The 26,549-nt window shown below is 44.9% G+C and overlaps 1 protein-coding gene across 1 annotated transcript in view; it reads right to left on the bottom strand.

Annotated features, from left to right (window-relative positions):
* Nucleotides 1-14,896: 14,896 nt before the first annotated feature.
* LOC147662831 (uncharacterized) overlaps nt 14,897-26,549 on the bottom strand; it is a 67,810-nt gene continuing 56,157 nt past the window's right edge. Inside the window, exons 3-4 of the mRNA XM_086950881.1 lie at nt 16,411-17,866; nt 14,897-15,403 (exon numbers count right to left, since the gene is read on the bottom strand). Of these exons, the coding sequence (XP_086807007.1) occupies nt 15,130-15,403; nt 16,411-17,866 (1,730 nt within the window). The 3' untranslated portion in view covers nt 14,897-15,129. The remainder of the gene's footprint in view (nt 15,404-16,410; nt 17,867-26,549) is intronic.

The raw sequence follows: 26,549 nt of genomic DNA, 5'->3' as shown, positions 1-26,549 counted from the left end.
CGGAAGTATTTAAGCAAATCTATTCCCATAATATTGTCTGGAGTATTCAGCGACAATAAAAATGGGCACGGACCAAAGAATCTGTCAATGTAAAACGTAAGGGGTTGTGACAATGGGCTAAGAGAGGGTGTTCCATCGAACCCTATAGATGTAATCGTTTCGCCAGACAGGGGAGCCCTTGGAACCAAGTTTTTAGACCGAGCACTACGAGTAGCTCCTGTATCAACCAGGAACTGATCAGTAGAACCCAAAACGCCCGCTGATACATATGGACCTCTTTGATCTACTGGTACTTCAACCGATTCCACATCCCATCCTACGCAATCCTATGCATGCACATAGTCCTGGGACTCCACATTATCACCCTCCGATATCTGATACTGATTCCGTCGATCAAAAGTATTATGATCATCCTGACCACGACCCCTCGCCTCAAACCTACCACGATCACTTGCTCCGCCCCTCGCTCCTGAATAACTATTCCGTGGCCTTCCACCTCCTCGACCACGCTGATTACGTTGTTCACGGAGCACCGGACAATCTGAGGCCCAATGTCCAAACTCTTTACAGTATGCACACTGATCCTCAGCAATGTCGGTACGACCCGAAGACGCACCATACGCTCCACGCCTACCTCTATCGTTCCCTCTCGGCTGTGTAGCACGAACCTGAGACAACATCACTTTCGTCTTTAATTCCTTCGCTTTCTTATCAGTACTTTCTTTGGCCTCTAATTCCTGTCGCTCATAATACTGAGCCATAGTCAATAAGGAAGCAGTGGTCGCCGTGGTCCAAGAACTTTCACTAGTCTTTAGACGCTTCGCAATCTTCGGCAGGAGATTAGCCACGTACTTGTCGACAAACAAGTGCCTACCCGTATCATCTGTTAATAATTGCCCACTGTAATCATGGAATGCTTCTTCAAAACGTGAAAAGAAGTCAGACACCGACTCATCCGCCTTCTGTTTGCAAGAAGCTAACATAGTCCAATCAATCTTTTTATGGGGGACAAGCGTTTTTAATTTGTTTAAGATAGCCGTCGGAAGATCTAAGATTAATTGACACGGCTTACATGCAGGCTCCCTGTCTAAATCAGCTTGGGCTAAAGCTTTCCAATCCGCTCCTAAGATCGCTTGATCGTCGAACTTACGAATCGCTCTCCACATATCAGGGGGCAATATTAACCCAAAGAAAAGATCAATATCAACTAACGTCATAACACACAAAGAAATAGCCCCTTCCACTCCTTCATAGAAAGCTGCCGGATTCTTACGGGGATCAGGCAAAGCATTTTTCAATGCCATAACATCTGCTTTATTCCAAGGTGTATAAACCCAATTATATACAAAATAACCCTTGGCATCCCCGGACAATTTATCGTCACTTGTACCTTGCCCTTTAGGAGGGACATACAAAGGTGCAGCTTCACGCATAGGCATAACATGAACCGTAGAACTCTTATCTGCTCCAAAGATAGAACACTCTTTGGATGTCTCCGTCGACCCCGGCGCAGGCACATCTGATGCTTTTCTTGCTTCCCGTAATCTTGACGCCTCATCCCGTAGCTGGACCAACCGTTCGAAAAAACGATCCGCATCTGCAATAACAAATAAACCTTTACGCATATTCTCAATATTGACCGATATATCCTTAGGCTCTAGATCAGTCGAATGTTTCCTGAATCGTTCTACAACTTCATCTCCAAACTGACTCAAAAAATACAACCGTTCTCGTTCGGACCACTTACTCATTTCATCATTAATCTCTGACATAGTTATTTTGTTCAAATTAAGTTTGCGGGCAAAACTGCGCAATTCCGCAGCTACACTAGCACTTAGCCTGACACGACTACTCCCTTGACCATCTCCTTCCGAGTCCTCGTCTGGGGCCGTAGGCAGAACATACGGAGGCGGGCACCGATCTAATAATGAAAAATCATCAACTTCATTAGTAAGGACAGGATAAAGAGGATGTCGGATAGGAAATTGACCATTCGTTTGCAAATTACGTTCCAGTGCCTCCCTCTCTTTCTTCTCCTGCAACTCTTTTTCCTCCAGCTGTAAAGCCTTATCCCGAGCAGCCTTCCGCTGTTCTTTGTCCGCCAAGGCTATTTCACGCTTCATTCGTTCACGCACCACTTTCTCCCACATTCATACACAATCAAACATATCTTGTCTAGACCTGAAACAAACACTGCTCCACATACTGAACCTTTCGTAAATCAAACGACCCATGTAGTGGCCATTGCAATTCGGGATCAGGTTTTGTATACTTATGCCACAATTTACTATATAGAATCGGGGGAAGGCGAAATTTTATATACATTTCTCGATTAGGGGTCCCCTCTGGGGGAGCCGGCTGAGATTCATTTAATCGATAATTAGTACCTTTTCCAAGACAGCACATTCCTCGGAGTGTGCTTAAAACAGGCATGTCAAAATATCACAGAAACGCGATATCACAAAAATGGCACTTAATATACTTCACACAAATGTGCCGTTCAAACAAAGACAAATTTAGAGAAATATCTCTACATGCCTGCCTATGTGAAGTGCACTGCACATATAATTCAAATCATAGAACCAAGTGTTAGCTAACTCAAAACATATTCAAAGAGCCACAGTAAGCGTCCGTAGACTATCTTACCAATCACAAGCTTACCAAATTCTCAGATATCCAGGTTCCAACTGCCAAGTTCTTTAATCGAATCAGCCAAACCGACACTGTATGACAACTCGAATGAGCAGGATCTCAGTCGAGGACCGGCGCCACCTGGAAGGTCAGATCAGAAGGAAAGGAAGAAAACACCGTGGGTGCCAAGACTCGGGTCACTCAGTGGCAGCGTACGCGTCCATGGCGAGTTTCTAATCCTTCGTCACGACCTCTCCTTCGGGCATCCGAGTCGCCGATGAGTCCCTTCGTGGTCGCCAGTTTGTGGTATTGCGTTCTCCAGGCCTACATATTCCGCAAAACCCGCTACACCATAAAAAGATGTTGGCACGGAAACTGGAAAATGCAAAAGACAAGTTTATTAAGACCCCATGGGGTGGTGGTGCATTCCTACAGCACCCTTCGGCAATGCAAGAAGTATCACACCGAACATCGGTGCGAGACCTCTTTTATACAGTTTTACAGTAATAAAAAGTGTAGGCGGAACACATTTACAGAGTTTAGGTATATATATGGTCATTTTTGGAACACAGCCAACTCATGGGAGGAGTTACAACGCCACTGGTCAGTTTGGAGGAACATTCCTAAGTGATGACTGTCCACTAGTACAGAGGGTTTAACTGTGCATGTGCAAGCTTGACCAGTACTAAAAATAGCCTTTTGCTGGGCAAATTCGAGTGGTCACTGGTACAGAGAAAGGACAAAAGGTATGCTGGCCACGAGGCGACGCATTCATATAAAATGGCCGCCAGTGCGTTCAAAATGGCTCCTGAACACCATAGTCAAGTTAAGGAGAAATATGTGTAGCAAAGCTTAACGCTAACCCGATCACCGTCAAATTATGACACACTGAGGCAGACAACTTGAAAAGCAATTTTCATGCAGGACTCATCAACGAAAATGTGAAGCGATATTGTGATATGGTGCAGAGAAACACAAAGTAAGGATTTAAAATGTTAAGCGGTGGTTGTCTGTGCATAGACTTTATTACTATCCAAAGGAACCTTTTTTAACAACGTGGAATAACGAAAAATGGATGATAAAAACAAGCCATGCCTTTCCGGTCACATGTAGCTCCTTGTTGCGGGCAGTACGTCACAGCGCTATGCTAGAAAGATTGTCGCTTCTTAACTGCAAAGAACAAAAGGTTGTCTGGTCCCTGGAACGAGCGTGGGCTAGGAGGTTGGCACAGCTCTCTTGATAGAGAGGACATCGACAACGAGGTGTCCAAAGGCCGGGTGATACCGTAGGAACACACGCTCCTTGATATACGGGTTTTCACAAGGCGGAACCTGGCACACATTAGCCTAGATCATAGAAATGTACATCTAGTAGTGTAGATAGTTCCACTTGGTCCTGAGGAAATGCTGAGTACAACTTTGAACATTAAAGCATGAAACATGTCGACCATTTTTTGCTAGAGTAGGTTCTTACTTCAAAGGATCCTTAAGCCTGGTAAAGCAACCACTCTCCTTGTTTTTACTGAGGCGGGTTAGCACTTCATTAAAATTTCTCTGTGGACTACCCAACCTTTTTTAATCACTTTTACACATCTACACACACACCTCCCCTGATCAGTCCCTTGGGCACTTTCAACCACAGCACCATACGGCAGGAACAAAAAATCCCCGCCAAAGAGCCCCTTCATGGGTGCCCGTCAATTATTGCACCGCCAACCCGACGAGGGGCGAGCCCATATGATGAAGCATGACACCTAGCTTGCTGGGTTATGTGAGGACTCTAGTTCCGAAAGGAGGATCCCCCTCCTGTGTGCTTTCACTCCCTTTCTTTTTACAACTGTCTTTTCATTAATTCTTGTTTGATCCAGGGGAACTGTACACTCCTTTTTTTTTTAAAAACAGATTTTATTTGTCATAGGTCACATATATTGCATAGCTCCAGGGACCGGAGTCTGCTGCACACATTAATAGATTGCAATAACATCTTAGACTTTTATAGAAAAAGGAACAACACCCCCCACCCCCTCCCCCTGTTAACACTGATGCTGCCACTTATTTACAGTATATAAACTTTAAAAAAAAGAAAAGAAAAAAACCCACTCCTTTTTTGACATTGTCTGTTACAAAAGCAGTAACCCACTAAACGATCTACATTCAATGCAACAGAGGTGGGCACGCCAAGACATGAACAGGGAGTGCTGAGGCTGAGCCGAACCAAAGCTGGGCTCCGGCTCGAAAAGGCAGTGGTGAAGCCGAGCCATGAACATGTTTGACATGTACATCATGGCACAAAGATCATGTTAGACTATGATACGGTATCTTCACAATTCAAAATAGTATTTTTTCAACTTTTAGAGTGTTACACATTAGCACATAAAATTGTACCACCGCACTGAGACGTATTTATTAAAAGTGAGAGTTTTAAACCAGCACTGACAAACGTTCCTGGATTGAATGATCGACCACTTCCAAAGCGGCAGCAGGTCCACTAGGACCAAGGTATTATTATGACTAGCGTCTAGCTTGCCGACGTCATCAAGAATAGAAAGGAGAACTGAGGAAAGGATGAAAATCCGTCTGCATGTTATCAAGACAATTATTAGCCAAAAGATGTTGATGCAATTGTTTTAAAAAAATCATAGCCGCAAAAGGCTGTGTAGGAGAGTAGGGTCTGCTTCCTATGGTCACCCCCACTTTTTGCTGTGATTGTCTGTTTTTTCGACTTTAGTGTGGCTGCGGGCCCTGCTAATCAGACCCACAGCCCAGCTGTTCTCTCTCTAAATTGATACCATGCACTTTAGGTGCATACCAGATTGGTTACTGGGTCACCCTTGTGAGCCTCTGTATAGTGTACCCTAGGTACCCAGGGCATAGGTGCACCCTAGGCCTACCAGGGGCTGCAACATTTATTGTGCCACCCCTGGTTTGCCTTCCAAACTGACACCACAGGCCTGTTCACACAGCCTGGGTAAGGTGGTGTAATCACCCCTTCTTAGATATAGTATACCTATATCTACCTTTACATATACGCCTATAAGCCACTCCTATGGTAGGCATCGACAATCCTGGATGCAGAGTGCTTGGTTTTATGTGAGAGGGTGCTCTGGCATGTGCCGAGCCCCTCTACAGCTTTCAGAACCATCTCCTTATAGCTGTTCTATGATATAGCCATACCATATACTCTTAAGTGCATTATAACCCTCGCGGTTAATGCTAACTTTGGTTTGGCTTTATCAAAACATGTTGTGTAATGTGTTAAACACTTTGGAATACTACCCCCGCCAATTCTGGCAGCGGGGGTAGCATTCCACCCTTCCAGAGGGAAAAGACATGTATGCTACTGCTTTACCCAGTTAAAGATAAACAGCATCAGCATCACAAAATGGATGCTGCTGAAACAGACACAAGTCTGACCTCCTGTTGCTGGGGGAAACTCTATCAAGGGCAGCCTGGACAATAGGTTTGCTGTCCAGGGCGGTGCCAGCACCTCCCCAGACAGGGGTTTTGTGTATTGGTGCAGGGAGGGCTGCATTCAGTGAATGCATCTAGACAGTGCCAGGGGCACACAAGGTGCTCCATGCATAGCCCGGTTCAAACCGGTGCTGGGGCACTCCAGGCCCAGCTCTGGCACAAAACTGGACAAAGGGAAACCACCCTCTTCTCATGGCCACCCATAGGAGGGACCTAGTCAGGTAATCCAGCCCCTTTTCTTAGTATAAGTATAGGAGCTGTGTCCACAAGACTTTAGATTATCCTGGACGAATCTTTGAAAGACATATCTTGGACCTTCAACGTTCCATTCTGACTGGAAGACTTAAGACATCTCCCTTGTGGTCAAGTAGTGAGCTGAGACACGTGGCAGACACGAGAGACGTGCGACCGGACATCTTGGACATCCTGCATTTTGCTAACTGTACTCCTTTCTTGAAGCCTTAGTAAGTTGTGCATTGGGGTACGAGAAGCCCCAGCCCCAAGCATCATTTGCACCAAAGCCCAGGCCCCCACACTCCGTGAGTGTCCCGTGGGCCCCGCCTTCACATTTGTGCTTGACGCGTCTTCCCGGTTCCTTGCCCGTTGGCTAGTGAGCCCCCTGAAGATGCCATCTTGAATTTACTTTGCTTTCCTGGTTGCACCAGGCTTGCCCCAGCTTCCATACAAAGGAGAAGTGCCACAGACCTTGCTGGTTTGCAACAGAGCCCATCTCGACATCCTGCATGGGTTTCCGCTGCCAAGGCTTGTTGGGTCCAATCCAGATACCGACACCGCAGTCATTTAGATCCATTGTGGGACAGCTGGAGTCCAGCTCCTGGTCATCGTCGATGCCTCCTGGACATCGTAGCTGAAGAGACAAGCTCACCATCTTCACCTGCAAAGCACCCAACATCGCCTGGTTCCTTCCTGATTCCTTCCTTGTCGCTAGCTAATGACCCAGACTCTGTCTCCTCTGCTTTCAGGCTAAGACCTCAATAGGCGACTTAAGCAATTGTTTTACCATATATAATCCCTTGAGTACCAAATGAAAGGACACCACACAAGGTATATATCAAATAAACATGTATTTAATCTAAACACAACCCCTCTGCACTCTTTATGAGGTCAGCGGTAAAAATACAATACAGTTAATACACAATAGGTTGCACAGTATACCTTATGCCCTAGGGGCCTCATTAACCATATATTAAGAAAGTGGTATAAGTACCACGTGAGAGTTAGAAAGCAGGCCTAGGGCCTGTAGAATCGCTGGAGCTACACTAAACAACCAGTTGTTAGGAAGTAGGAGACCCATTGGAGCCGCATGCAGTGTCTAAACACAGGCGCGGGTTCCCATTGACTTTCTATTGAGTTCGTAAAAGTTACCAAGTTACAGATTAAGGACACTTACGGATGGACTAGGATGGAACCCTAGGCGGTACAAAAGGGGTGGTGATGGAACACTGATCCTCCAAAAACACTGTCATGCGCTGAAGGAATTCTGGAGAGTGTCTTCCCTTCATCCTGGGTAATGGATGAGAACTGTTAATGCCCTTTAGGAATTACTGTTTGAGTATCCAGGAACGCAATACTGATTCTTGCCTGCAGTTAATATTGGATTCTGTGTTATCCTTTCACTTGTAGGGGAGATCAGTTGGGGGTGTCCAGGACTGAACTGATATAGTCTGGTGGGGACAAGCACAATTCTTATAAGGTATGAGCATTTCAATAGGACTTTCCTTATCAAATCTGAGGGTGTGGTTATTGGTCAACAGAGTAATATGTTGGTAACTAAACCTGTTATTTCTTTATGATAGGAAAGTGCTGGTACCTTGTGTTCACCTTCACATCTCACCCGGTTTAAGGCCATCAATGTTTTCTTTACAGGTATATTGAGATTCCATCTTGTACGGCCTAAAGTGTTATAGTAGTATAGTTAGAACATTGACCTTACAGTAAAACTGTTTTCTCTCTTTATCTGTTCTCAGGTCTCCCTCCCCACTGTTCCTACCCTTTCCATCCCTCGCTTGACCATCCCACTAGTCTGAGAGGATTTATTCTATCCGGACTTGGGGCTGTTGAGAGGGGGACCCCTTAAAGCTTCAACCTGATCCGGAGGATAACCTGGTGACTGTGACATCTATACTGGGGTTGTTGTTCTAGACTGCCACCCTGCACTAAGGTTGTTGTTCTAGACTGCAACCCTGCACTAAGGTTGTTGTTCTTGACTGCTAATATATACTAGAGTTGATGTTCTAGACTGCCAATCTATACTAGGGTTGATGTTCTAGACTGCCAATCTATACTAGAGTTGATGTTCTAGACTGGCAATCTATACTAGGGTTGATGTTCTAGACTGCCAATCTATACTAGAGTTGATGTTCTTGACTGCCAATCTATATTAGAGTTGATGTTCTAGACTGCCAATCTATACTGCAGTTGATGTTCTAGACTGCCAACCTATACTAGGGTTGATGTTCTAGACTGCCAATCTATACTAGAGTTGATGTTCTAGACTGCCAATCTATACTAGAGTTGATGTTCTAGACTGGCAATCTATACTAGGGTTGATGTTCTAGACTGCCAACCTATACTAGGGTTGTTGTTCTAGACTGCCAATCTATACTAGAGTTGATGTTCTAGACTGGCAATCTATACTAGAGTTGATGTTCTTGACTGCCATTCTATATTAGAGTTGATGTTCTAGACTGCCAATCTATACTAGAGTTGATGTTCTAGACTGCCAATCTATACTAGAGTTGATGTTCTAGACTGGCAATCTATACTAGGGTTGATGTTCTAGACTGCCAATCTATACTAGAGTTGATGTTCTTGACTGCCAATCTATACTAGAGTTGATGTTCTAGACTGCCAATCTATACTAGAGTTGATGTTCTAGACTGGCAATCTATACTAGGGTTGATGTTCTAGACTGCCAATCTATACTAGAGTTGATGTTCTTGACTGCCAATCTATATTAGAGTTGATGTTCTAGACTGCCAATCTATACTAGAGTTGATGTTCTAGACTGCCAATCTATATTAGAGTTGATGTTCTAGACTGGCAATCTATACTAGGGTTGATGTTCTAGACTGCCAACCTATACTAGGGTTGTTGTTTTAGAATGCCAATCTATACTAGAGTTGATGTTCTAGACTGCCAATCTATACTAGAGTTGATGTTCTAGACTGCCAATCTATACTAGAGTTGATGTTCTAGACTGGCAATCTATACTAGGGTTGATGTTCTAGACTGCCAATCTATACTAGAGTTGATGTTCTTGACTGCCAATCTATATTAGAGTTGATGTTCTAGACTGCCAATCTATACTAGAGTTGATGTTCTAGACTGCCAATCTATACTAGAGTTGATGTTCTAGACTGGCAATCTATACTAGGGTTGATGTTCTAGACTGCCAACCTACACTAGAGTTGATGTTCTAGACTGGCAATCTATACTAGGGTTGTTGTTCTAGACTGGCAATCTATACTAGAGTTGATGTTCTAGACTGCCAATCTATACTAGAGTTGATGTTCTAGACTGGCAATCTATACTAGGGTTGATGTTCTAGACTGCCAATCTATACTAGAGTTGATGTTATTGACTGCCAATCTATATTAGAGTTGATGTTCTAGACTGCCAATCTATACTAGAGTTGATGTTCTAGACTGCCAATCTATACTAGGGTTGATGTTCTAGACTGCCAACCTATACTAGAGTTGATGTTCTAGACTGGCAATCTATACTAGGGTTGTTGTTCTAGACTGGCAATCTATACTAGGATTGTGAGTGATTACCAGAGGCATTCCTAAAATAAATCCAAACTGAGGGGAAGTAGTGACTTTGAAACGGGTGCACACATTGTGATTTTCATCTTCAGCTGTGTACTAAGGGGTTTCTGTGACAGTACGTGTAGATACAGATCCTGAACTGAATTCCGTAATGGCAACAGCAGTTACTAGTTCTGAAGCTTCTTCCGTCACTGCTGGTATGGACGGACGCTTCAATGTCTGTAAATCAAAGAAATGACCAGTAGCCCCTGAATCTATCCTAGTCAAATCAGGACAGCGGACTGAAGCATCGAGAGATAAACGAGTGTGTCTTCATGTCCGGTGCTCTACCAGGACAAAGAGAAGGGGCTTCCCAGAGACGACCTCTTCATCCTGCAGCAAGAATCTTAGGTTTCTGTCAGAACATCAGCACTGTGTATGACAACTGTCTCTGTCACTTCCAATGATTTCACTTCTTGCTTTAACGGACACTCTTCTACCAAGTATTGTTTCTTACCACAGGATAGGCACTGTCCATTTCAACGCTTTGCATCTTTTTTTTCCGTAGACAAAGTAGTTTGAAAGCTTCAGATTTCAATGGGTTCAGAGCAGCTCTCGCCTAAAATCATGTTTTTACAAGCGTGATCTCTTTTAGTGCACCCTGAAATCATCTTAAACTTACACCAGCCTCCTGTTGTCTTATGAGGCCTCTGGCCTAACCATGAAGTGAAATTTATAAGATCTCTGCATTTTGTTAGCTATGGCTCGTCTTCGAGACAGCAAACAAATAAAAACAGCTACTGTGTTTTCTTCAAATCACACGGTCTCTACCTACGGCCAACGACATAGGGGAGATGTTCCGGAAGATCTTGATTTACTTGTTATAGGCCCAGCAGTACTCTGTCAGCTGACAACATGGTTGATCTTCAATCAAAAATCTTTTCAAATTCAGATCTAGAGTTATTCCAGTTTACAAATGGGGGTTATCCTCTCTCACTAACGACACTGTCCAGAAAGCTTTCTCCTCCCAAATAGGAAATGAAACCTGCTGCCCCAGACTGGGAAACTCACACATTGCATCTGCGCCGGGGTTAAGTAGGTTTGTACCTTTTTGTGTCCAATAAATCTATTCAGAGCAGACAGCTGGACCACATGAGGCACTAAAACAGATATATCAGGAGCACAACGGGCAGTTGTACAGGGGGACTTGGAGTAACCTGCATCTCTGTACCTGGGAAGTGAGAGATTCATGATCGGACTGGGTTCCTGTGTTCCATTTGAGTGACCCTCTTAACAAAAGCTGCTGCCGCTAACCAAGCCACAGTAAGGTCTTGATAATCCATGGTAAAACCTTCACCACATCTGAACTCGCCATTAACAATGTTCTCTGTAGTAATTTTTGTCCTCTGTGTGCGGCCGTGTAAGATCTCTGTGCGCTGCAGCCAAGGCTATGTGCACTAAGAAATAGCCCACGCATGCGAGTGAAGCTACAAAAACCTGTGGCAAACACCATTCTAAGCATTTGTTTACGATGAGAGTGAAAAATGCCCATTTCCACACATGCGGCTCCACGTAGCAGGGTCTTGAGACAGGGCTGCAGTGTAGATACATACACAATTACGTGAATTGTTCACACAGGTACGTACACTCCAGGTTTATCAAAAGACAGGGCTCTGAAGGTCGTGCCATTATAAGATTTTACTGAACATTCTCAATTGGAATACTGTCCATTCTACTTTCCCAACATCAGTATGTACAGAGAGTTTGAATGCACGTGTATGTGTGGAGGAGCTGAAAAGATGTGTAAACACTTCGATCTTGGCCCTTCGGTGAGGCTACAAACATCTTGCGGTACCATTCTCAGCCATGACAGTACTTTAAATTGACTGAAATTGGTGCATAGCCAAAAAAGCATAACTAAGAATCCTTTAAAAAGATGCAGCTGGAAACATGTGAACTAGAATCCTGTTCTTCACTGAGAACCCTGCCAGTATTTGGGTGCCTCTGAGTTTTCTGTTACTAGATCCGGACATAACAACAATAGACCAATGCCTAAACAAGCCAGACTTATTGGCTTTGTCAATGCTTGTTACCTGTATCAAATAGATGAGTAACAACGATTTTGTTCTGATAACAATAACTGAAAAGTTCTGCCATTCACACCACATTCCTCTGCAGTCTCTCACTCTGTTAGAGACACCTTGACCCCTTTTTTTCCAACATCTTTTTGAAATCCTCCATATGCATATCACGAGCATCATCTCTTTCCTCCTCTTTAGTGCGATCCTTTCATCTGATTTACTGCAACATTCCCCCACACAAACACCACCGCCTGCAGTAAGCACTGCATTTTGTTACCCTTTGGCACTTTTGTGTAACTCCTCCAAACACGTTCCCACAGGTACAATTTGCAGACGTGTGACCATCACTCTCTGTGGTGTGTGCAGAGGACAAAGAGTGGAGGTGCGTGCAGCCTAAACACAAGGACCCACCGACGTGCACTGTGAGAAGCCGACACTACACTCTGACTCAAATCCAGAGCGGCCAATCACATCCCATCATAATCACACACCCACAATTTCTACTCAAAACCACACCTGGATGCAGCACAGTTTACAGTATACACTGCACAAGTGCATGTGTTGCATACTAAACTACTACACAACATTTGGAAACACAAATCTTCTTAGGTAAAGCAGGGTGAAATAACGTGTCACACATCCAGTGCATTTTGTTTTCGGTGGACTGGTAATGCTGAGTCGCAGCCCAGTGAACATGAAATGCAAAGTGCTACAGAAAGAAAGTGCTTGTAACCACTAAACAAAAAGGTTTAGGCGGCCCTCTAAACTAAAACATTTGTTGAGCATCAGTTACAATTTACACACATACACTGTTGTTCCTGTGTCGTAGTAAGCATGTAAGGTAGCGCAGATGGTTAACGCATCCACGACGGACATCTGCAGCACGCAGAGCACAGGCCACTTGTACAAAGCATTTTTGCAGTCGGAAACGTCCAACAGCAAAAATGCTTTAACAAATGTGCCAAATACAAGTTGTGATTCGGTAACACGCTACCTACTCGTAATTAGTGTTTGCGATTTGGTATTTAAAAGGGGCCTGTTTACGCATTTCTTCCAATTACTGAATCTGAATGGGCTGTATGAATGTTTTGCGACCGAATTAAGGTCAAATTTTACTGACTCCCTGAAGGAGGTGGAAACCCATTTGCAAATAGGTACGGGTCCTTTGAAGAATGGAAAAAAAATATTTTTAAGTGTAGGCATCTGTCCCACGGACCCCAATGTCTACTCTTAAAAATGTTAACAATAAAGCTTCTTTTTTTCTCTTTAAATGCATCCCATTATCCTTTAAGGAAAATAAGCTGCATTAAAAAATTTTTTAAAAACAGACTACTTTATTAAAAATCAATCATAGACATGGTGGTCTGCTGACCTCAGCAGGCTGCCATCTCTGTGATGGCTGTGATTCCTAATGGGTCTCAAATTGCGACCTACCACACTAATATGCATGAGGTAGGTCTATTTGTCACTCGCTAGCAATCGCTAATGAAACTCAAAAGAGTTTCATACATTAGGAATTCCGATTTCCAAATTGAGACCCAGAGAGCATCACAATTAGGAAATCGGTGCCCCTGATGCTAGAACATCCTGCCCTAAGTCTTGTTTTATTTTGCATTCTTCGAATGAGGAAAGCAAAAAAGGGCTGGGATGAAAATAAGAAATTAAAAAATCAGTCTGGACACAGTACTCACTCCTTAAAAAAAGTAAATCAAGTTATACCTGGCGGCACTCATAGATACGGGCTACTAGGTGGGTTCACTGCTTTCCAGTTGGTTGCGGCAGCACTCTTCACTACCAAAGCCTGAGGGCGGTAGAGCTTACAGAGCGACTCAAAAATAAATGTGCGCCCTATAAGAGGGGATCTTAAATGAACAGAATGCTGACTCGAACCCATTGCAATGCAAGATACAGCAGGATTTATTTAGGAAAAGATGTCTACATACATCTGCAATAAACACAGTTCAACGATTAACTCTTAAACATATGTGGGAAAAGGTATGATGGGAAGGGAAAAGAGCCCACGTTTCTTTCTGCAGCTCCAACGTTAATCAGGCACCACAAAGAGCGAGCAGCACCTGGGCTGAAGATGGAAGCAAGTCCGTTCCACGAGGCGAGTACCTCTGTGCGCTGCAGAGGGGCTACGGGCTTCGATTTGTTGGGACTTTGGCATCTGTGAATAGAAGTCTGTGCTGAGAGCCCAGCTGTGAGCTAAAAGTTGTTGTGATGTGTAAGTAGTAGTTTAGCGAGTGTTTTGTAAGACGGCGTGATAGCGTTGCGGCTGTGCCCTCATGTAATGCATGAGAGCGGTGTTAATGAATCCTATATTCGGTTGGTACAATAGAATCAACTAGCAGTGAGAAATGGTCAGCACATTTATAAAGAAATAACACGAGGATGCGATTGGTTACCGATCGTATCTCTTTACATTCTTGTATGGCTGCTCACAATCACGCTTCACAGGTGACCAGAGCTGCAATTACAGAGCCCAGGTCTAGGTCGAGAAAATGACACATCTTAATGATGCTGCCTCACTGGGGGCACATATGCCTTAGCATGCTTGCGGCAGGGTCAGAAATGACTTATCTAAATAAGTTTAACTCAGGCATACCATTATGCACGTGCTTGCCTTTGAACACTTTTAGCTGGGACTTAAACATCATTATGCCGTACATCGTGCCCTTAAATAAAGAACAATGCTAATTAGTGCATGGCCTTTTAAAATAAATTAATCTGAAAGGCGCGGATCACGCCCAGAGAGGCACAGCTGCCAGTAAAGTCCTGCAGCCTCTCTCAGAAACTAGTGCAGCAAACAGCATGCGAAGAAGAAAGATGCTGCACAACTTGTGACCCTCCGCAACCCGATACACTGCCGTTTAAGAGGCACGCTGCTCGTTCTCCCCTCTTCCACGGTGGTATGTTGCTAGGCCCAAGATCTGGTCTCTGTGCTCCTTCACGAAAGAGATCTTTTTTCCACGCTGCTCACTTTTTAAAAGCAAGAGCTGCAAATGGTGCCTCAGTGATGTGTGAAGTGTATGCGCTTCGCAACGGAGTTTGCGCACTCAGGGTTATTACACTAAATGCAGGTACCCTACAGGGAACACTGGCCATTAGGCATTTTGACTATAAGCCCTCGCTAAGTTACAGCATTCCAGTAAATCTTACTTTGGGGTAAGAATATTACAGTGAAAATGGATGTATCTTGTTTGTATTAATTGGTGTTGAAGAAACGTTTGTTTTGAGTGAAGTTCTTGGCAAAAACTGTGCAGTGATAGGGTTCAGTTTAGTGTATATTATTTGGTGCCGTTGCATATGTGCCTTTCGTGTAAAACTCTTCTCACACTCAGTGCAGCGATGAGGCCGCTCACTGGAGTGTAAAATTCGGAGCCGTAGAAGATGTGCCTTACCAGTAAAGCTCTTCTCACACACAGTCCAGTGATAAGGCAGCTCTCCTGTGTGTGCACTTTGATGCCATACAAGGCCTTTCTTTCATGGCCGCTAAATTGGCCTTATCTCGACCGCGATCCGCATCTTCATCGGCAGCTCTGGCCGACCTCCATTGGCTTCCAGTCCAGCAGAGAATTGCATTTAAAGCTCTATGTCTTGTCTTTAGGGCCCTGCATGGACTGGGACCAATACCCCTTCAGAATCTTTTCTCCTGTTATCAGGCAGCCAGACTTTTGAGATCCTCTTCGGCGTTCCTGGTAAGGGTCCCCAGGATAAACAGAGTGAGGATGGGTGGACGTGCCTTTAGTTTTACGGCAGCCACGCTGTGGAATACCCTACCTCTGGCACTGAGGAGTTGCCATGATCTGCCTACGTTTAAAAGGGACCTTAAGACCCATTTATTCCCTAGAGTAATGTAGCTTACTTAACAGATGTATGGATAGGTCTCAGCGCCAGGATACCCTTTGGGTGACAGCCGCGCTTAATAAGCAATAAATACATACAAAATAAATACAGAATAGCGCTTGGACGACAATTTGCAGTGATAAGGTTTCTCTCCTGTGTGTTTGTTGTTACGAGACTTGACTTTTGAGTTAAGCTCTTCTCGCACACAGTGCAGTGAAAATGTGTATGTATGTATGTATGTATGTATGTATTGGCATTTATATAGCGCACTACTTACCCGTAGGGTCCCAAGGCGCTTCGACCGCTGCGAAACCCTTCCTGGCTTCCCTGAGAGATGGTCCCTTAATGGGTATCTCCAGGGTGAGGCCAGGCATCCCCGGCGGTCTGGTGGGGCCGTTAGTGAAGATGAGGCAAGCTAATGCCCAGAGTTGCCGAGTGTGATCGCTGATCAGAGTGGGCACCGAGGCGAGAGAATTATCGAGTCCGCTGACCCTGGTCCAGAAACCTGCCGTGCCGGGAATCGAACCCTGGTCCCGGGCCGTCCTCTGCTCTCGGGTCTGCCGCCTCTAACCAGTGAGCCACACTACTTCACTAAAAAGCTTCTCTCATGTGTGTACTCTTTGATGCCGTACAAGGGATCCCTTATAAGCAAAGCGCTGGGAACACTCAGTGCAGTGATAAAGCTTCTCTCCTGTGTGTACGATTTGATGCCGTACAAGGGATCCCTTATCAGCAAAGCGCTTGGAACACAGAGTGCAGTGATAAGGCCGCTCTCCTGTGTGTGCTCTTTGATGCAGTACAAGCTTTGCCTTCTGAGAAAAGGTTTTAGAACACACAGTGCAGTGATGAGGTCTCTCTCCGGTGTGTGTTCTTTGATGCAGTACAAGGGTCGCCTTACGGGAAAAGCTCTTTGAACACACAGTGCAATGATGAAGTCTCTCTCCTGTGTGTACACTTTGATGCCGTACGAGGTCTCCCTTTTGAGAAAAGTGCTTTGAACACACAGTGCAGTGATAAGGTCTCTCTCCGGTGTGTATTAGTTGGTGCTTTATTAGATTTGCCTTTTGATTGAAGCTCTTCTCGCACATGGTGCAGTGAAAAGGTCTCTCTCCGGTGTGTATTAGTTTGTGCTTTAGTAGAGTTGTCTTTTGATTGAAGCTCTTCTCACACATGGTGCAGTGATAAGGCTTTTCTTCTGTGTGTATGCGTTGATGGTCATGAAGAATTTTCTTTTGAGTGAAGCTCTTGGCACATACAGTGCAGTGATGAGGCCTCTCTCCTGTGTGTACGCTTTGATGAGGCCTCTCTCCTGTGTGTACACTTTGATGAGGCCTCTCTCCTGTGTGTGTTCTTTGATCAGGCCTCGCTCCTGTGTGTACGCTTTGATGAGGCCTCTCTCCTGTGTGTACGCTTTGATGAGGCCTCTCTCCTGTGTGTATGCTTTGATGAGGCCTCGCTCCTGTGTGTACGCTTTGATGAGGCCTCTCTCCTGTGTGTGTTCTTTGATGAGGCCTCTCTCCTGTGTGTACGCGTTGATGAGGCCTCTCTCCTGTGTGTACACTTTGATGAGGCCTCTCTCCTGTGTGTACGCTTTGATGAGGCCTCTCTCCTGTGTGTACGCTTTGATGAGGTCTCTCTCCTGTGTGTACGCTTTGATGAGGCCTCTCTCCTGTGTGTACGCTTTGATGAGGCCTCTCTCCTGTGTGTACGCTTTGATGCCGTACAAGGCCTTTCTTATTAGCAAAGCGCTTGGAACACACAGTGCAGTGATAAGGCCTCTCTCCAGTGTGTGTTCTTTGATGCTGTAAAAAAGTTGCCTTGTGAATGAAACACTTTTTACATGTTCCGCAGGGATATGGCCTGAGGCTGGTGTGTCCTTTTTTGTGCCTCACAAGAAGTGTCTCATTGATAAATCCTTTGTCACACACATTACAAGCAAAGCTTCTCTCCCTCATGTGCATTCCGCGCCATTTTTTTAAGTAGATATTTTCAGTAAAATTAATCTTGCCTCCGGAACCTTTATGGCTTTCTTTTCCATTCATACTTTCTAGATGTGATTGTTGTTCTGCAAAATAGAAAAAACATTGAAAATTACATGAAGAAAATATTTCTTGAAAAAGCTACATTGTTATAATATGGAGAAGTGAACAGTTACAATTCAGGGAAATAAACGGATGTTCTAAGAAAAAGAGTCACACTTCCCTTTGAGACACAAATGGTGGCTAGTCCTCCTACACAAAGTGCGTTGACCTAGTCCTGCAGCAGGAGCATGCTGGGAAATCAAGTGATTCACAAGAACCACTGTTGGGCATGAGGTTTCTGGTTGGCTAGCGTAGGCACCTAAACCAGGCAGAATCCACCACTCTAGTCAGGGTAAGCCAGATACAAACCTGAGATAATCTGCACTCACCCTCTGGTAGCTTGGCGCAGCACAGTCAGGCTAGTTTAAAGAGGCAATGTGCAGAGCATTTGTGCAACACACTCGTGCAGCACCACAGTGAGTAAACCACAAAAGGGAATCCACGCAGAATTATGTAAAAATAAATTATATATTGTACATCAAACAAGACCAAAATGACTTAAATCACACCGTTAGTGCAAATAATGCAGGTTCAACAGAGAAAAACACAAATTACTATGAAAACATAGGTCACAGCGCACCTGCGCTCCTATTACACTTCATACGGTAACTGTAGTGAACGTGGTTGAAGTGATTGCATTTAGAAACCAAACATAGGGCGCAGGAGCACCTGCTAAACAGTAATTGAGCTTGAGTCTTCCAGCAGTTCACCTCTATGGACGGCCTGCGCCATTCTTGAGGTCATCTCCAGAGCAGAGACAATGCTGAACAAGAAATGCCCCTCACGCTCTTGGGAGTTTGGAGCCCACCCGAGACACTTGAATCGGGTCTCTTTGCCCAAGGGAAACCAAGTCACCCGTGAAGGAGAGCAGGGCGGCTTTACCACTCCTCTGGACCCAACCCGCCTCACAGTACCTTTGTGGGTGCAGGGTCACTGTCCTCAGGGCATCTGTAACTTGTTAACAATGTTGTCATGTCTCGGGAGTGGGACCCGACGTTCAGAGCTTCAAGCAGTATACACGTTAAAACCCGAGGGCGAGGCTGGCTGGAATGAGCCTCAGAATGCTGGTCCGCCCCATGTTATGGAACAACGTGTCGTCGATAGGCCTTCCTCGAAGGCTTTGTGCAGCTCCTATAGCTCTGCAGCCTTGGACGCTGCACTGTACCACCTCAGAGTAGTACAAGACTTCATGGGGCTGTTCCTCGAGTCTCAAGACTAGAGGGGCCACACTAGTTTGTTCTTGGTGGCATTTGACGGTGGTGATATCTTGCCAGACTTCCGGGGGTGAGGTTCACAATACAATTCAGCTGCAGTGAGCACGCTGGCTCAAGGATGTGTTTGTTTCTCTGGTAATGCCTCTAGGTGAAATAGCGCTGTTCTCACTTGGGAAAAAGCTCACCACATGCTGGTTTGTAAAACATGGAGCACTTCCCTAGAATACACAAAGGCACTCCCCTGGTCAGAGCGCTGTATTGTATATAAAACAGCGATAGTATTAAGCATTCACTGAAGACATGCTATTGTGTCTTTATTCTAGTTTTCCCGCTCATACTTGAAATACGGCCAGACTCCATTTTGTTTTCTGGCGTCCATCTTGTGTGCTATACATTGCCATGTGCTCTCCACGAGGCGAGTCCTACCTCACTGATTATCACCCCTGGAGTTTGCCCAGCAACAAGCTATAAATAGTTCCTTATGCGTCTAGCGCATACTCAGTAGGAGTCACATCTGTCTCTGATTAGCGTAGATTGGAATGTGCATTTCGGCGGGTCTCAAGAACCGTTAACTCCACCCATGTATCGATCATGTTCAAGAAATATCCATATATGGTCGTAAATCATGTTTTGAGCTGTAACCGCCCACTTATGAGCCCCTTCTTTGTGTATAAAAGGGGACCGCATGTCTGAGTTCTTTGTGCTACCTTGTACAATACTGTAGAGTGTTGTGTAGGCTGTAGTACCACCTTCAAAGGTTTATTAAACTATGTTTTTGTATTTCCAGTTTCCGTGCCAATTTCTTTGTGTAGTCTGAGGACTCCGTGCACAGAAGGGCGAACTCTTTGCATTCGCAGGCCTGGCTGAGGCCTGTACTCATCAATTGGCACCCGTCACGTGGGGCTCATCGACGACTCGGATGCTCGAAGGATTGGTCGTGACGAAGGATTGGAACCCTGCCGGGGATGTGATCACTGCCAGCGGCGCCTTTTAGTCCTGGCATCCCGAAGTATTCTTCCTTCCCTTCCGATCTGACCATCTCGGTGGCGCAGGACATCGACTGAGACCTCTTCTGTCGGTTTGTCGTGTAGTGGCCGTTTGGGCGAATTTGGAACTTGGCAGTTGGAATCTGGGCGCCCTTGATTGGTAAGAATCGTTGTACGGTACTTGCCGTGAGCCTTTGGTAGTCTTGATTGGCAAGGCAGTTTTAGGATATGCTTGCCGCGACTAATTTGTTTGTTTGTTTGAGGTGACTAGTCATATTATTTGGTTTGAATTTGTACATATATGCGTTGCAACACATATAGGCAGGCAATGTGGAGATATTTCTCCTGCACTTTGGATTTGAGCGGCGCAACGTTTTAAGTGTCATTTTAATTATAATATTGCATAGTTTGCACTATTTTTGAACATGCCTGTTTTAGCGCACTCCGTAAGTGGTGCTGCTGTTTTGGAAATGACCGGTTAATACTTGAAGAATCACAGCCGGCTCCCCCGGAAGGGACGCCGAATAGGGATATGTATGTCTAGTTTGGTCTTTCCCCCATAATGTACAGCACGTTATGGAGGAAATATACCAAAAAGGATCCTGAGTTACGATGGCCTATGTATGGATCGTTTGATTTGCGGAAAATTGAGTATGTGGAGCAGTGTATGTGCAAACGGCGAGTGAGGCAAGATATGTTTGAGTGTATACGTATGTGGGTGAAAGAGGTGCGAGAGCGTGAGAAGCATGAGCAGGCACTGATTGAGAAAGAGCAACAAAAGAGTGAGCGTAAGAGAGTGCAAGAGTCGAAAAAGCGCGAAGCGAAGGAATTGGAAGAGAAACAGGAGAAAGAACGTTGGTTGCAAGTATCTGGCCAGTATCCAGTTCGACAGCCTCTTTCTCCTGTTGTCGTGACTCATACAGTTTACACTAACCTGTTAGCTGGGTACAGCGGGAGCGATGACTGAAGCTAGTTCTCCCTATCCCTATGCAATGGCACACCCTGTGGATATATAGCAAACACCACAGAGAGTAACACTACCAGGGAAGGGGGAAAAAGGGACAAGGGAAACAATAAAGTGCAGCTGTTCAAAACAAAGTGGCAGATAACTTCAGATATCTGTGCGAAGTATAAACTCTCTGATCTCTGGTGGTAGACCCTGCAGAGGGAGAGACAAGGTATCAATCATACATTCCAGACCTCTAAAATAGATCAATGCACTATGTGTGGAATATAACTTACAGTTTATATAGCCGCAAGAATCCCCATGAACTCATTCAAAAAACATGAAAAATAAAGCATAAAAGTAAAGAAAAAGATCCTAAAGGTAGCAAGACACTCAAGATACTATGAGTGCAGTTCCATTAGATCCTTTTGCAACTTGAACGTATACTCCTTAGTTAATTAGCACTAGGCAAGGCAAACAGTTCGAATAATGTTGCAGGAATCTTCTGTTACTTCACAAAAGGATTCAATGACCAGCAAGAGGAAATTTCCACAGTCTCACTCCTTAGGAACAAGGAAAATGTACAAGCTTCTACTCAAGAAAAAACAATACTCCAGTCCTACTAGCAAGTTCATAACCAGTAGGTAATTTCCCCTAAGGTAAGTTACTTAAAAATAGTCGTATCAAAATCCATTTGTTTAGAGAGTGCCCTCTCTTCTTCTGAGATACTCGCGTATGGAAACGCGATCAAAATTAAAACAAATACGCCTTACCGCGAGGCTGTTCAATGCATGCGTAATCGTCTGCTGTCTTCCAACTGCTGGCTACGCCTGCCTCAGATCCCAGCGCGTTCAAAGTGCGATCAAGGCAGGGCGTTTGAGGATCACCAGGTTTACCGAGTGAAAACAATTCAGAAAAACAGATAAACAGGAGCCAAAAAACGAAGGAAATACTTCCGATATCCAGAGCGCTTTCTCAGGCTGAAAACCGCACAGCTTACTCCTAAGGTCAGGTGACAAGCACCGGACTGCTGATCAAGGAGGAGTATAAGTAAGAAAAGGAAAAGAGAGAAAGGACATCGCCCCTGAGCATTCTGGGCTATGTAGTGTCTCTAGATTACTCACACATTCCTCATTCGTACAGACAACCCAGGGTGCGTTGTGACACCTGTCCTTAATAAAAATGATGATGATTTTTCGTTATTAGATCGTTCTCCACCCCCATACATTGGTCCGTCTGCTCCGAGAGGAAGAGATCAGGAATCTGGACCGCCCGCGCAGAAAGTGGATACACAGTCTATGTTATCGGCTGACCGTATGGCTGATCTCCGAAAGATTGCTTATCGGGTTAACAAGGATACTGTCTCCCTTGCAGATTTATTGAAAGAGCTTGAAGTATGGGAGGATAGGGAGAAACTATACTTTACTGAGTTTGTCTCTAATGAAGTAGTGACAGCTTTTCGGAAATATTCCGATGTTCTTGAACCAGATGATGTGGTAGCTGATTCTAAAGAATTGCGTAAAGGTCTTTTTCTTCCTTCTCAGGTGCCTGATGCGGTTCGACGGCTATTTGCGTTGCGGGATGAGATGTTTCGGCTACGGGATGAAGCGCGAAAAAGGAAAGCTGGTGAGGAGAGAACAAATCCGAATGGTGACAGGAAGCAGGCATCCATCTTTTATTCAGATAAGATCGATGCAGTGCATGTTAAACCGATGCGGGAGGCAGCGCCTTTGTACGTTCCTCCTAAAGGAGCGGGTACTAGTTTGGATAGAGGGTCTCCTGATGCTCAAGGGTATTTCATTTATAACTGGGTTTATACTCCTTGGAATAGTGCAGATGTTATGGCATTAAAAGCTGCATTACCCGATCCACGTAAGAATCCCGCCGCCTTTTATGAGGAAGTTGAGGTGGCTCTAAATTCTTGCACTATGACCCTGGCCGATATTGATCGATTTTAGATCTTCCTGCTGCTATTTTGACTAAATTAAAAACGATTATTCCCCCTAAAAAGATTGATTGGACTATGTTAGCGTCATGTAAACAGAAAGTAGATGAATCAGTTTCAGATTTCTTTACACTATTTGAGGAAACTTTCCATGATTTCAGCGGCCAGTCGCTTACGGACGACACGGGTCGACATCTTTTTGTTGATAAATATGTTTCGAATTTATTGCCGGGAGTAGCAGCTCGATTGAAAGCGAGTGAAAGCTCTTGGACGACTTCGTCGCCAGCATCCCTCCTGACGATGGCTCAGTATTATGAGCGTCAGGAATAAGAAGCGAAGGGTAATGATGAAAAGAAATCTAAAGATTTGAAAACAAAAGTTATGTTAGCACAAGTGTATGGACCGCCTTGTAGAGGTAATGAAAGAGGCGGTCAGAATTTTCCAGGTTTTTCTTCGGGCCGTACTGATTTGGCCCGGGATCAATGTGCATATTGTAGGCAGAGAGGCCATTGGGCGAACGAGTGTCCATTGTTGAGCGCACAGCGGCGACAGCGTGGGCAGGGACCTATGAGGGGTAGAGGAGGTTCTTCAGGCCCTAGGGGCAACACAAATTATCGAGCTAGATTTGACTCTAGTATGCCAGCGCAGGATGGGTCCAATGTCTTTGATTGACGAAATCAATACCAAATGTCTGAGTATGTACCTCCCGAACAGCACGATTCGTATGCATGGATGGGGTAAGGAATCAGTCGAAGTGCCAGTAGATCAGAGGGGTCCTTATGTTACAGCACATGTTTTGGGTTCTACTGATCGGTTCCTGGTTGATACAGGAGCTACTCGTAGCGCTTTGTCTAAAGAATTGGTTCTGAGGGCTCCTCTGTCTGGCTTAACAATCACGTCTATAGGGTTCAATGGAACACCTTCTCTTAGCCCACTATCACAACCTCTTGCACTTCATGTAGATAAGTTTGTTGCACCAGGTCCATTTTTGCTTTCCCCGAACACGCCTGATAACATTGTGGGCCTGGATATGCTCAAGCATTTTCGGGCTACGATACGATGCTCCCCTGAGGGAGTACGTGTTATCTTGAATGACAACTATCCGACCATGGAGAGGGTGTGTACGATTAAAGAAGATGCTGCATTGGTCTCTTGACCTCATACTTTGCGGGCTACTTCGGATACTGATGTGGGACAGATGATCATTCCCCCGGTACACATTAGTGTAAACGCCTGCCTCAGTATCGAATTTCGCAGGAGGGGGAGGAGGCACTAATACAGATAGTGCAGGATCTGATTAAAGCAGGGGTTGTTGAAGAAGGTCTATACAATGTGTGTAACAGTCCTATATTACCGATTTTGAAGAAGGACACTGACACTAGGATTTATCGATTTATTATCGATTTAAAGGAGGTCAATAAGATAGTGGTTTCTGACATTACGACACTTCTTACTCTGGTCCCGCCAACTGCAACAACGTTCTCAGTTATAGACTTGAAGAACGCTTTCTTTTCGATCCCTATTCATCGTGACAGCCGATACCTTTTCGGATTCACTTTGAATAATAGGTCGTACAGATTTTGTAGAGTTCCTCAAGGCTATACTGAGAGTCCCAGCATTTACAGTCAGGCATTGAAAAGACAGTTGGATTCTTTTATTTTACCTGAAGGAGTGGCGCTTATACAATATGTCGATGACATCTTGTTGGCAGCCGACACCCCCGAACAATGTGAGGAGTGTACATTGTCTTTGCTTACCTTCTTTGCAACAAAGGTAACCTACTTAGGTCACCTTTTGTCTAAGGAGGGACGTGCACTTACACCAGATCGCATTCAAGCCATTTTGGATACACCAGCACCCTCCACGCAGAAAGATGTTAGAGCTTTCCTGGGTCTCACCTCCTTTTGTAGGCAATGGATATTAGGGTTTTCGTTAATAGTTAAACCACTGTTAGCTCTTTTGACAAAGGATACTCCAGTTCCCCTTCCCTGGACAGATGAGTGTGAGAATACTTTTCAACAATTACGACAGGCTCAGAGATGGATGCGCATTATCAGTGCTAGTGCAGATGCACGGTGACAAACAGCGTCCTTGTGCATACTTCTCGGCAGTGCTTGATCCTGTTGCCCGAGCATTGCCTGGTTGTCTTTGCTCAGTTGCAGCAACAGCTGTGTCAATACGCCAGAGTGAAGGTATTGTGTTATCTCATAAGCTGTTGGTGTTGGCCCCCCATGCTGTTGATGCCCTTTTGAATCAAACAAAGACGCAGCATCTGACTAGTGCTCGTCTGACAGGATATGAGCTAACACTGTTGGCTCCTCATATTACGTTGAAGAGATATGCAACACTGAATCCAGCCACTTTGTTGCCCTTTCCAGTGACTCGGCCTGAGGCGCAAAAGACACATGACTGTGTCTTTGTGACTGAGGAACAGACAAAGGGTCGTATTGACTTGCAAGATACGCCCTTAACAGATGTGGATGGAGAGCTGTGGGTGGATGGGTCTTGTTTGAAGTTACCAGACGGAACTACCTCAGCAGCATATGCAATTACTACGCTACACACAATAGTGGAGACAGCACGCATACCGCAGAAATCAGCACAAGCAGCAGAACTGATAGCGCTGATACGAGCGTGTGAGCTTAATGCAGGGTTATGTGTGAATGTCTATACGGATAGCCGCTATGCTTTCGGAGTAGCTCACGATTTCGGCCTGCTCTGGAAGGAAAGGGGCTTTTTGACATCACATGGAGCACAGATAATGTATGGACAATTAGTACATAACCTCTTGACTGCATTGACCTATCCGAAGAAGATAGCTATAGTGAAATGTAGCGCACACAAGAAAGTGACAGATAAAGTGGGACAAGGAAATGCTTTTGTAGATCGAGTAGCACGCAAAACTGTGATGCAGCCTGGCTCCACTCCAATGTATGTTGTGAAGTCACAAGCTGAGCGGTGGCACGATGCTAGGGAAAAGGTGTTAGAGATGCAAAAGACTGCTACTAATAAAGAACGAGAACAATGGTCCAAAGATGGAAAATTGGATGATGAAGGCTGCTGGAGGAATAAGCAATTGGATGATGAAGGCTGCTGGAGGAATAAGCAGATGGATAGGTGGAAGTTACCCACAGCCTTCGTACAACCTATGGTTCAGATGGCACATGGGCTAGCACATGTTGGAGCTTCGGCAATTGTGAAATTGCTTACGCAAGTTTGGGAGCATCCAGAAATTGCTGGCACAGCTAAGAGAGTAGTACACCCCTGCATGATTTGTCTTAAATACAATCCAGGAAAGGGGACACGAACTCCAGTAGGAGGATTTGCAACACATACTGCACCTTTTGAAGTATTGCAAATGGATTATATTCAGCTGGAACGCTGCAATAATCTAAAGTATGTTCTGGTTGTGGTTTGTGCATTCAGCAAATGAATTGAAGCATACCCTACGAAAGACAATACTGCAATGACTACTGCTAAGGTGCTGTTGAAAGAATTCTTCCCTCGCTACAGGTTTGTAGATTGTTTTGGAGTGACAACGGGCCCCATTTTGTAGCGGACGTTGTTAAGTATGTC

Source organism: Lissotriton vulgaris, unplaced genomic scaffold, assembly GCF_964263255.1.
Source record: "Lissotriton vulgaris unplaced genomic scaffold, aLisVul1.2 SCAFFOLD_1088, whole genome shotgun sequence".
In the NCBI taxonomy this organism is placed as follows: Eukaryota; Metazoa; Chordata; class Amphibia; order Caudata; family Salamandridae; genus Lissotriton; species Lissotriton vulgaris.
Note: the sequence above shows the minus strand (reverse complement) of the source record. Positions and strands in the feature narration are given on the sequence as shown.